Genomic DNA, 12,797 nt, shown 5'->3' on the forward strand with positions numbered 1-12,797 from the left:
CTACCAGTTTTTGGTAAATTTGAAATAAGTTTGTAACTGAGCCGCCGTAGCCAAAACTGGATTGAATTTAGTGTACATTAAATTGGAAAAGTGGAAAGAAGGTGTAAAGGCATCCTAATATTCAAAGTGGCTTTATAGCCCAATAAGAAGGGGAGATCTGGTGAGACCCCCCCCCCCCCCCCCCCATCCACCACCTCTCAGAAAGGATAACCAAGAGCTAGAATGTGTTTAGAAATGCTTGTAAGCTGATTAAAGGGATGTGAACATATGCTAAAAAAAAAAAAATCCTAGTTCCATTTTCAATACCAGGCTTAGGGGGGGGGGGGGGGGGGGGGGGAAATGGTGGCCCCTGGAAACTTCTGCAGTGAACCCCACCATCATTTTTTTTCCCCTGCTACACTTTGCCTCTGTACCCAAGCTCCTGACAGAAATGGAGAAGTGGATGAGGAGACCTACGGGCTTGGAGGACAAGGTATTTCTCAGTAGAATGCATTTGGGAATTCCTGCCTCTTTGAGCTACCCCCAGTGAACAGTTTGAAAGTGAACTGGTGGGAATGGATATCGCTGACACCCTGCTGGTTAACAGTGAGATTTGTGATCTGCCAGTAAAATGCTTCTGGAGGTTCCATTGTATCAATTAAGTGAGGTTAGAGGAATACCGTGCATCAATATTCTATACTGTGGATCCTCCTCAACTTTGGAATGATCTACCATTGAGAATAAAGGAATTACAAAACATAAGACTGTTTAAAAAGGAGCTCAGAACAATTTTATTTCAACAGGCATATGTAGAAGTCTGATGTAGTTGTGAAAAGGGAGCATATATCCTCTGTACTAAGAAGGGATACTTTATTTTGTAGGGGTCATGTAAGCATTTACACGTGCCAAAATAGAGTTGCTGCACAACTACTGCGTGGCTCTTGCGGTAATTTCATTTTTGGCCCGCATCCGATACACGCGTCCGAAAAATAATTTTTATTTAGGACATGCGTATCGGACGCGCGCCAGGTGGTATTTGACGCATGTAGGTCATTACCACCTGGTTACCACATGAGTCTTTACCGCTAGGTCAACGGTTGGTGGTAAGGTGTCAGACCCAAAATGGACGCGCGGCAACTTTGATTTTGCCGCACGTCCATTTTCAGCAGTAGCTGTGTGGTAACTCCATTTTGGCACGCGTAGACGCTTACGCGGCTTAGTAAAAAGGGCCCCTACAAAAAAAAATGGATCGGCGCACGCCCCAAACCCGCGCCTACACAACCGCAAGCCATTTTTCAGTATGCCTTTGTAAAAGGACCCCATACTTTTTAATGTATAATTGTTTTGTATGGTGTACTTTGGATTATTATTTATTACTAGTAAAAAAAGGCCCACTTCTGTAGGCAAGGAAACGGGCCTTAGGCAGGCAATTCCCCCCCCCCCCCTCCGTGCTATGGCCCCCTTGAACCCCCCCCCCCTTCCGCGACCCTGTCGTTCCACCCCCACCCCCGTGGCGGCGAAAACTGCCCCCCTCTGCCGCCGCTGCCGTTCTTGTGCTACCTGTTCTTACAACCGAAGTGTTGTTCTTTCCTTCCCGTTGGTTCTTCACTCATCTTGTTGGGAAGTTCCTCTGCGTGCGTCTGACGTCAGACGCACGGAGTTAAACTTTCTGAGAAGATGATTGAGGAACCCACCCGAAGGGCAGAACAACACTTCGGCTGTCAGCACAGGTAGTGCACAACAGCGGCGGGGGGGGGGCGGTTTTCGGCGTTCCGGTGGGGGGGATTGACAGGTTCGTGGAAGGGGGTGGGTTTCGAGGGGGCCATAGCGCGGGGGGTGACAGCTGATTCCGAGGCAGTAGGAGGAGTAGGGAAACACTACTCCTCTCCTTGCCTTGGAATCAGCTGTTTTGACGTCAGTGACGTCCGTGCATGTCTGCCTCGCAGACCACCTGCAGCCAGGGAGCCACGGTCCCAAGCATAGAACGTTGGAGGTGAGAATTATTATATAGGATTTGTTACATTTGTATCCCACATTTTCCCACCTTTTTGAAGGCTCAATGTGGCTTACATATTACTGTTAACGGCGTTAGCTGGTTCCGGTCTGAACAAATACAAGGTATGAGTGATTACACGGTGATACAAGGTGATATTAGGAAGGGACAGTACCAAGAAGAGAAAGTGTACTGGAACCATAAGTAGTAACTGGGAGAAGAATAAATATAAAGAGAATATGGCGCATGGCACCTAGAGCGGAGGAGGCCCTGAGTGGATTGGAGTGGACTTGGAAGTCACCCACGGAGAAGGCTGTAAGGATATGCAGATGAGCTGCAAGTCCTCCACAGCACCTGAAAGGCAGCCGGTGGTAGAGCTGAGCACCTCTCAGCCAAGGAAAGGCTTACCAGGGGTTAGGCCGAAGCCAGCATTCCTCCCCCTGAGGGTCACCTGATCTTAGCCTGTGCTGCTCATGTATGTGACAGTTGTAATCCACCTAGAATATTTGTGATTGAGCAAAATATAAGTTTTTGAAATAAGCGTATAAATTTGGCAGCTCTTTTTGAGTTCGTATGGCTCCAAAGCGGCCCCTGCTTAAATGTTAGTGTAGGCCACTGTCCTAGTTGGAGTTATTTTCCTTAAAACTTTATAGAGAAGAATTTACAAGGCTCTTGGAGGCTGCCTGCTTTATTCCAGCAGGAATCTGTAAGAATCTTTCTCTGGAAAGTTTACTGTCAGCTGCTAGATCATTGCATAATTCTTATATTTACTGAATGGTATCACTGGCTCCAAAATGGATCCTAAAAAGAAGCTAACGGAAAGAGACTTTGCTACCTTTTACTCAGAGAGTGGAGAGAGAATGGGATATTGAGTAGTGGTGGTCAAAGCCTATATTAAAGACAAAATTGAACAATAATCTTGTACATTTAATTTGTGATTTTTATTGTAGCCATTTGTAACCCGCTCTTTCTCAGCAGTTCTAGGTGGCTTGCAAAATAACATACACAATCAAGAATTGGAAAGAGAGAGGGGAATATAAATATTGAAAATAAATGAGAAAGAGCCTAAGAAATAACCCAAAATTAAACTGCAAAATACTTAAAAGATGAGTGGAGGAGTGGCCTAGTGGTTAGGGGGGTGGACTTTGGTCCTGGGGAACTGAGGAACTGAGTTTGATTCCCACTTCAGGCACAGGCAGCTCCTTGTGACTCTGGGCAAGTCACTTAACCCTCCATTGCCCCATGTAAGCCACATTGAGCCTGCCATGAGTGGGAAAGCGCAGGGTACAAATGTAACAAAAATAGATACTATTGGAGATTCTTATGGAATGTTGCTATTCCACTAGCAACATTCCATGTAGAAGGCTGCACAGGCTTCTGTTTCTGTGAGTCTGACGTCCTGCACGTGCAGGACGTCAGACTCACAGAAGCAGAAGCCTGTGCGGCCACACTGGTGCTCTGCAAGGGCTGACTTCTACATGGAATGTTGCTAGTGGAATAGCAACATTCCATGTAGAATCTCAAATAGTAGCAAATACTTAAAAGATGAGTGGAGGAGTGGCCTAGTGGTTAGGGTGGTGGACTTTGGTCCTGGGGAACTGAGGAACTGAGTTGGATTACCACTTCAGGCACAGGCAGCTCCTTGTGACTCTGGGCAAGTCACTTAACCCTCCATTGCCCCATGTAAGCCGCATTGAGCCTGCCATGAGTGGGAAAGCGCAGGATACAAATGTAACAAAAATAAAAATAAGTCAAACTTTAGGGACAATTACAATTAAAGGATTTTGAAGTTGATCATATTTTGATTCCAGAAAGGGTACTTATTGTGTTGCAGAACGGACACTGGGGGTAGCCGGCCTGGAGTGGGATTTACAACCCTAAACACAATGACGTGTAACCTGCCTGGAGCATCAGTTCAAATTCTAAACCCCATGATGGGTAAATGGTTAAGTCATTTTGGTATTTTGCCATCATTTACTGTGTTTCCGTTGGTCAGTTTTATAAATTTTTTCCAGAAGTAGTAATTTATAAGGAAAGATGTGATGGATGGACTAACTAACTTCCGCAAACTACTGAAGACCCACCTCTTTAACAAGGTATACCACAAAGATCAACAAATGTGAACTCCTACGCATACATCCAGAATTGTCTTATAATATCTGCTCGTTATACTACAATCATGTTTTATCATTATAATGTTACCCAAGATCCTTCTGTAATACTAAATGTCTATTTTCCTATATACTTCCACCATTCATGATGTATTGTAAGCCACATTGAGCCTGCAAAGTCTTTTCTGTCCAATTCAATGGAGAGACACTTTTTTTTTCATCTGTGAATCATACTTAACTGCAGGTCAGGTGCCCACCTCCCCTTCCTTTCTGATATTTCTTAATAATGGCAATTTCCTGAATTGTAAACATCTTTCCTAATATAGAGAGAACAGTATTCAGATCTTGTGATCCTGGATGCCATCTTTACAAAGACAGACTCCATCTTATGAACCGAACTTCTTACTATTTTTGCCATTAATTCCTTCATCGTGGCTCTTACGCTGTATTTGAATATCACACAAAATTTTAATAAGGCTCACCAAGCGGTCCTGATTCCGCTGGCGCTCAGTTACAAGGCCATCATCAGATTTTCAGGCCTATTCAGTGCTTTTCAGCAGTTTAGGCTATAGAACTCGGCCCACCACTCTTCCAGTGGGTGGGTCTCAAGCTGGGACACATATTAACAGATACAAATGCAATAAATAAATAAATGGATCCCTCTTCTAATTTCAGGCCTTCAGGCTAACCAGTTCTTTAACTATTAGCAAGGGACAGAGCATTTTCAAAAGAATTTATTGATTTGCAATCAGTAAAGGCCTGTCTATGAGTTAACATGCTTCAAATCATGTTTCAAAAAAAAATGAACTTGAGTTAGTATTCCAGTCTACATATAATGAAGCCACACTAGCGATCCAAAGAGCAAGCCCGTTTTAAAGAATTTCTCTTTTATGTTTAAATCAAATATGCTTATAGCATCTCCTTCTTTGCTACTCTTAAAAGCAGGGCTTTGTATCCGTACCAAAACAACAGAAAGTATTGTTCAGAACTTTTCACACACACCCTCCCACCTTCCCTCTTTCGTCCTCCTTTACCACCCTTTGCAACAGAAATACAACCCATGCTTGTAGTCCAGCCCGTTGGACAGGGAGTTTGTGTTTTTATAGCAAACTGAGGGGGGGGGGGGGTGGATAACGCCTTCCCCTTCCCTCCTGTCTCTACCTTCCCCCTGCCCCAGTCCATGCAGGCTGCCAGATCACTATTTCTTCATTTGAGTGTGACGTATGCTAAGTTTTGGTGTTGCTCTCTTTTCTATGTTGTACGTCCAGGCGAATTTGTTATGTAATTAGAATATAAAGTGATTAGATTTCAGAGCACCATTTGTTTCCATTACAAATATTTTTTGGATATGATGGAAAGAGATGCTGAGATGGGTGGACACAGGCAGTCTTAAGTGTGGGGCTCTGCTGCCATGACCTCAAGACTCTTGTAGCCCTTGACATCTTGAAATCTGGTGCAGTCCAGGTCCACAGTAAATCTTCTCCATCCAGTCTGGGTTGGTGTGAACTCAATAGGGTGTGTCAGGGTACCTCCAGCTTCAACTGTACCTAACCTGAGATTAATGAGAAAAAGTTGTGTGAATAAAGAAAAACCACCCGTTTGTCTTTCCTCCAGTTTAAGTCCATCAAGTTTCTCAAGATGGCGACTGCATTGAACAAGTATCTCCACTGGAACTTAACTCATTTCTAGTTTCTTCAACTGTATAGATTAAAAAAAATTATTAACTAATTACTCTGATCAAAAATGTTTTCTGATCCTAGACTGTACAAAGGAAATGATCAAAATACTACAAAAGATAAGATTATGAATAAGAGCAGGGGAAAAGATGGTTGTTTTATGTGTATTTGTAATATTTTGGTTATTTATAGTGGCGTACCAAGGGGGGGGGGGCGGTCCGCCACGGGTGCACGCCGCTGGGGGGGTGCCGCGCGCCTGTCGGCTCTTCGTTTTCATGCTCCCTTTCCCCTGGAACAGGTTACTTCCTGTTTCGGGGTAGAGGGAGCATGAAAACAAAGAGCCGGCAGGTGCGCGGCACCCCCCCCCCCAGCGGCGTGCACCTGGGGGGGTGTCTTTCACAAGGGGATCGGGGGGAGTTTTTGCCGGGGGGGGCGGGGCGCATCGGCGATCCGCCCCGGGTGTCAGCCCCCCTAGGAACGCCACTTATTTTTCCAAGTAGCTTCAAAGCAGAAGTTTAGAATGATAGTTAAGAATCATGCACAGTGGTTAAATACAGAAGAGAGTGGGATTCCAGAAGCTATTAACCTTAATAACATTTTACCGTCTTTAGTGTGGGGGGCAAGGGGGGGGGGTTACCTTTTAGGGAAAGAAAATCCTATTCAGATGCAGTTGCAGAATACGTGAATCTGATATGTGTATGAAAACTCCTCTTTTGTTATTTAAAATCATGCTGTTTGTGTCTCCCCCCCCCCCCCCACCAAAAAACCCCCCACAACAAATTCTCAGAAGATATAGTTTTCCCACCAACCCCATTTTTGACAGCAAAATATCTGCAGATAGCAAGCCAACAGATCAAAAATCACCTAAGCTTTAATATAGAAGCACGTGCCTCTGTGGGAGGAGACTGACCTGTACGTCCTTTCTCCGTGAACAAGACCTTTTCCAGTTACTGTGATCACGCAGTCCTCCAGGGCCTCTGCCAGTGGATTTGTAAAACAAATTCTGGCAGTGATGGGGTGGTACTGAAGAGCTCGTTCTACTATCTGTGGGGGGGAAAAAAAACGTTATTGAGAGCATAAATTGCACTCTTCTGTCGCTTCATTCATTTCTGCCATCAAGGATGCTTAGTCATTTCCCTGGGTCTTATTTATTTGTTTATTAGGATTTATTTACTGCCTTTTTGAAGGAATGCACGCATGCCAGTGTACAGTAAGAATAAATCAAGCATAAGCAATAAACTATTACAGCAATAAAAATATTCTAGTAACAATACAACGTATGGCACAATATACTATTTACAATGTCAACACAATACGTAATAAAACATGTTAACAGACAGCATAGGGTATAAGCAAAGATGGAACATATAGATAGGTAAGAGAGTACGAGGAGTTAGAAAATAAGGTGACTAATTTAAAGAAAGTTGCACAGGAGGTCAGAGAGGTGATTAAATATGATCTCAGCTAGGGTAGGAGTGGAGAAACATGTCCTGCTGCGGTATGTGCAGCCTGTGTCAGTCCTTGTGTGAGAGAGAGAGAGAGAGAGAGAGAGAGAGAGAGAGAGAGAGAGAGAGATTAACAGCTTAGTTACTTCTTCCATTAAAGCAGTGGCGTAGCCACAGGTGGGCTTGGGTGGGCCAGGGCCCACCCGTTTATGGCTCAGGCCCACCCAACAGTAGCACATGGTTAGTGGTGACTGGTGGGAATCCCAAGCTCCGCCAGCTGAAGATTTCCCCTGATGGTAACAAAAACGCTACTCTCCACGACACCGGCACCTGCGCATACTCAGTTTTCAGTGCATTCCTGCTGCCAAGGTGGAAAGAAGTGTTTTCCCACGAGCTGAGATTTTGGGGGGTGGGGGGAGAACACTTGGTGCCCACCCAATTTTTGCCTAGGCCCACCCAAACTCTGTTGTCTGGCTATGCCCCTGCATTAAAGGCCTGGTTGTCTTCTTGCCTGTCTTCTCCCATCACACTTTCCTTCCCTGATTACAGCACGGACAGTCCCTTTACTGTTATAGGGTAGGGTCTCTCAAAAGGAGCTGATCTTTAGACAGACAGACTTTGGAACTGTTAAGTAGCGCAGGAGGTCATTTACAAAGCGTCGGTAAGCCCAACGTCAGCTTACCAAACACGCACCATTTCTGAGGGAAAAAAAAAAAGAAAACTCCTGGAAATGGCTTGTGTGGCAGTAACCCGATGATAATTGGGCATCTCCACCCGCTGCCCAGTTACTGCTGGGTTACCGCGGGAGCCCTTATCGCCACCTCAATGGGTGGCAGGGTTCCCCACCACATGGCCACATGGTAAGAGCACCACTGATGCAGGCATTTTTCCGAAACGTGGTGCCGTGTCAAGTCCAATTTTCGTATTGAATAAAGACCCTATTTCTTCATTATGTCTTGTTGGATTTATGGAAGTCCTGTTGATCAAGCTACTTCTTTTGCTTCTGTACTGAAGGAAGCTAAAACATTTGGACTGCTTTCACAGTGGGGCTGAGGAATGATTTGGACTGGAGGGGTAGCATAATGGTTAAAGCAGCAGGCTGAGAGCCAGGAAACCTGGGTTCAATTCCCACTGTGGCTCTTTGTGAGCATGGATAAAAGTCACTTAACCCTCTATTGCCCCAGGTACAAAAAATTAAATTGTGAACCCCCTACTACTACTACTACTACTATTTAACATTTCTAGAGCGCTACCAGGGTTACGCAGCGCTGTACAAAAAACAAAGAAGGACAGTCCCTGCTCAAAGGAGTTTACAATCTAATGGAGAGAGAAAGTACCTGCATATTGTAAATGTAAACCACTTTGCTTGTACCAAAGAAAAGTAGTATATCATCCATTACCCTTGCTATTGGTGTAGAGGGTTTTGCACATCACTTATTTCTTAGTGTGGCATTTGTGCTGCCAGAGTTAACCCTTTTCTTTACTGCCATAATGGTAGCTTCTTCCAAGATTACTAGAGGATCATCTTTCCTCAGCACTAGTCATTTACAGCAATTAAAAGAAAACTTTTCAAATAATACAAATCGGAGAAAATTTTCTTCACTCAACGTGTAATTAAACTCTGGAATTTGTTGCCAGGGAATGTGGTAAAGGCAGTTAGCTTAGCAGGGTTTAAAAAAAAAGGTTTGGCTGGCTTCCTAAAGAAAAAGTTCATAGACCATTATTAAATTGACTTTGTGAAAATCCACTGCTTATTTCTGGGATAAGCAGCATAATATGTATTGAACTTTTTTTTGAGAACTTGCCAGGTATTTGTGACCTGGGTTGGCCACTGTTGGAAACAGGATGCTGGGCTTGATGGACCCTTTGGTCTGTCCCAGTGTGGCAATACTTATGTACTTATGTAAAGGATCTTCTTAATCCTGTATGCCTCACTGGCAACTTTAATCAGGAGGTAATGTATGAGTGTGTGTGTAGAGGGGGGGGGGGGGGAGGGGACCTGCCCTGCCCTGCCCTGCTCTGCTCATACATTCTTAGAGAGAGAGAGGGGAACTTGGCCAAAGAACATTCTTTCTGACCTGAATACTTAGAGTGGGTTTGCAGAGCCTCATGTCCTGCTCTGTGAAAATGGCGAGACCCGTTTCTTTCTCCAGCAGCACTGCAGTCACTCTCAGCACGTCTGTTTCTGTCAGTACTTTCTCATACTGTGAGTAAAGTAGCCTTGTGGTGATGATTCGCTCTAGAAATGCAACACAGTTAAAATATTTTCCAAATTTACTAAAGATTTAGTTCCAGAGACTTCATCTTTTGAAAAACCATGAGCATATTTGATCCTATTCATAGTCTTTAGTGGATATTGTTGGGCCATATCTGAGCAGACTGGAACTGTGCCTGAATGGGAAAGTGGCCAAATCACTTCAGAATAAAAAAAAAATACAAATGTTCCTTTGTCAGGGTTTGAACTGCAGTTGCCCCTGTGCTGAGGAATTCCAAACTTCCCCCTTTCTACTTACATAGTAATATAGTAGATGACAGCAGAAAAAGATCTGCACGGTCCATCCAGTCTGCCCAACAAGATAACTCATATGTGCTACTTTTTGTGTATACCCTACTTTGATTTGTACCTGTGCTCTTCAGGGCACAGACTGTATAAGTCTGCCCAGCACTAGCCCCGCCTCTCAACCACCAGCCCCGCCTCCCACCACCGGCTCTGGCACAGACCGTATAAGTCTGCCTAGCAGTATCCCCGCCTCCCAACCACCAGCCCCTCCTCCCAACCACCGGCTCTGGCACAGACCGTATAAGTCTGCCCAGCACTATCCCCGCCTCCCAACCACTGGCTCTGGCATAGACCGTATAAGTCTGCCCAGCACTATCCACGCCTCCCAACCACCAGCCCCACCTCCCATCAGGTGATAATGTTTTAATGGTTTACTAGGTGATGCGTTAGCAAGGTTTTTTTGTAGACCTAAATTTGTGCTTAGGTATAATATACCTAGAGTAGGACTTTTCACAATTTATTTAGATTTGCTCACACCTTTATTTTTCAGTAGTAGCTCAATCTGTCCTGGTGCCCTTTGCAGGCAGATGGGTTTTCAGAATATGCAGAATGCATAAATTCATGAGATAAATTTTGCAGTGCATGCAGATTAATCTCGTGTATTTATTGTAGGTATCTCAACTCAGTCCTTGGGACACACCCAAGGACTGAGATAAAAAACAAAACAAACAGAGAGGGTATACAGCATACATACTACTACTTAACATTTCTAAAGCGCTACTAGGGTTACGCAGCACTGTACAATTTAACATAGAGGGACAGTCCCTGCTCAAAGAGCTTACAATCTAAAAGTAGAAAGTATACAAACAAAAAAAAGCAACACTGGGCCTTCAAGGCTGGGACAACAGGAGTATTTTATTGAAAAACTAGTAAGAAAGGCCCGTTTCTGAAACAAATGAAACGGGCGCTAGTAAGGTTTTCCTGCTGTCACCTCTCATGTCGCTGTGGTCCTCCGGGGTTCTACTGCAGGGGCAGTGACGTGAGAGGAGTAGAGGATGCAGAGCTGACAGGCGATGGCTGCCTGCGGTGCCCCGCTTCCTTTTTAACACAGCTGACGGACGGAGGGAGGGAGGGGGGAGCGGTGGCGATCTGTGGTGGAGGCTTGAGTACTGGTGCAGTGACGTTGGGGGGGGTGGGGGGTGGTAGCGGTGCCAACATGGGGGAGGGGATGTAGGGCTGAGCGATGCGATTCGCTGAGGGTCATAGCCACGCCCTTGACGTCATCACGTTGTGACACGAGGGCGGGGCAGACACTCATGGGGAAAAATTCTGATCTATGCCACCTCGGAAGTTGAAGCTTCATTAGAACGTTGGGGTTGCGAATTATGTGCGGAAGGGGCGTGGCTGAGGGCGGGTCTATGAGTGACAGTGAGTGGTGCATGAGTGACAGTGAGTGGTGCTGACAGCCTAGCCTACCAACAGTGCAGGGCTTCAGTGTTGCCCTGCCACAGAGTGAGCTTCAGAATGTTTGAGGTGAGAATTATTTATATAGATGACCCGACATGGGCCGTGTTTCGGCGTTAAGTAATGCGATTCTGCCCTTTGCAAATTGTTTTTATCAAAGGAAGGGCTAACACAGGAGTTTACCGTGGCTGTCCTTCTCGACAGGATCGCTTGGCTCAGAAGTTTTTTCCAATTCATTCTCAGAGGCATTGGACATTTATACATCTTGTATAACTTACAACCATACTCTGTCCCCTGAGGCAGGCGTTACTTAACACCGAAACATGGCCCGTGTCGGGTCATTTTTCAGTAAAATACTCCTGTTGTCCCAGCCTTAGAGGCCCAGTGTTGCTTTTTTTCTGTTTGTGATTTTCAGGATATCCACAAGCAAGCATATGCATGAGAGATTTGCACTCGATGGAAGCAGTACATGTGAATATCCTGAAAACCCGATTGGCTGGATGTGCCACAAGGACTGGGTTGAGAACCACTGCTCTAGTCTCTTGGACAAGTTTGGGAAGCTTTGAGCTAGGATGTCAAAGCTAATATGGAGGACAGTGGCCCTGTGCTTGTAAGCTTCCATGTGTCATTCAAAGTTTTTGGTGTGGTCTCACTTAATCCCTGCCCATATTTTCTTCTGTTGATGCCACTAGAATTCCAGAGTATGTAGGGTGGTGAAGAGAAGAAAGGAATGAGAGGGCCACAAGAGTTGGGGGTAGGAGCAGGAAGGTGTCAATTTGAGGTTTTATAATTTTTATTTTTTTTTTTTTGGGGGGGGGGGGGATGTGTTCCTACTTGATACTGGCATCAACAATCTGTAAGGGTGGCAAATAGTGAAACCTGTCAATGTATATATAAATATAGGGCCTGATATTTAAAGCGATTTAGCTGACTGGTTAAACCACTTAGTCAGGGCTAGTTGCTATTCAGCGGCCTTTAAAGGGAAATGGGACTTGATATACCACCTTTCTGTGGTATTTTGCAACTACATTCAAAGCGGTTTACATATATTCAGGTACTTATTTTGTAGCAGGGGCAATGGAGGATTAAGTGACTTGCCCAGAGTCACAAGGAGCTGCAGTGGAAATGGAACTCAGTTCCCCAGGATCAAAGTCCACTGCACTAACCACTAGGCTACTCCTCCACTAGCAATATTCCATGTAGAAGCCTGTCCTTGCAGATCAGCAATGCGGCCGCGCAGGCTTCTGTTTCTGTGAGTCTGACAGAAAGTATCTCTTATCTGTCGAAGGCACATTGAAAAAGGCATATATCAACCGTTTGTCTACAAGGAAATACATGCAAATAAGATCTCCTATGCCAGGTCATCCTGTTTGCTGAACAGTAAAGGTTTTTGGTCTCCTCAATCTTCCTTGTGAAATTATAAACAAGCTTAATAATAGTTTTCTTTGGAGGGAAGAGGAACACGATTCTGTTAAATGCCCTGATAAACCTATTATGCAGCAATAAAAAGTCATTTGATCCAGCCCCAGGGCAGCGTTACCAGTGAAATATCAAATCAGTCGGTACAGTTCTAGTTATGTCTAATAATAATTTAAAAAAAAAGGCACAAGACTAGCTGTGCATCAAGCC

At 44.8% G+C, this 12,797-nt stretch overlaps 2 protein-coding genes across 2 annotated transcripts in view; both read right to left on the reverse strand.

The window, feature by feature from the left end:
- The window catches only part of LOC115475593 (protein-glutamine gamma-glutamyltransferase 5-like), a 170,186-nt gene that overhangs the window by 52,157 nt on the left and 105,232 nt on the right, over positions 1-12,797 (reverse strand). The window lies entirely within an intron of this gene.
- The window catches only part of LOC115475598 (erythrocyte membrane protein band 4.2-like), a 39,603-nt gene continuing 31,608 nt past the window's right edge, over positions 4,803-12,797 (reverse strand). Inside the window, 3 exon segments of the mRNA XM_030211452.1 lie at positions 4,803-5,635; positions 6,670-6,803; positions 9,283-9,443. Coding sequence (XP_030067312.1) covers positions 5,473-5,635; positions 6,670-6,803; positions 9,283-9,443 — 458 coding nt within the window. The 3' untranslated portion in view covers positions 4,803-5,472.

Source organism: Microcaecilia unicolor, chromosome 8 (assembly GCF_901765095.1).
Source record: "Microcaecilia unicolor chromosome 8, aMicUni1.1, whole genome shotgun sequence".
NCBI lineage: Eukaryota > Metazoa > Chordata > Amphibia > Gymnophiona > Siphonopidae > Microcaecilia > Microcaecilia unicolor.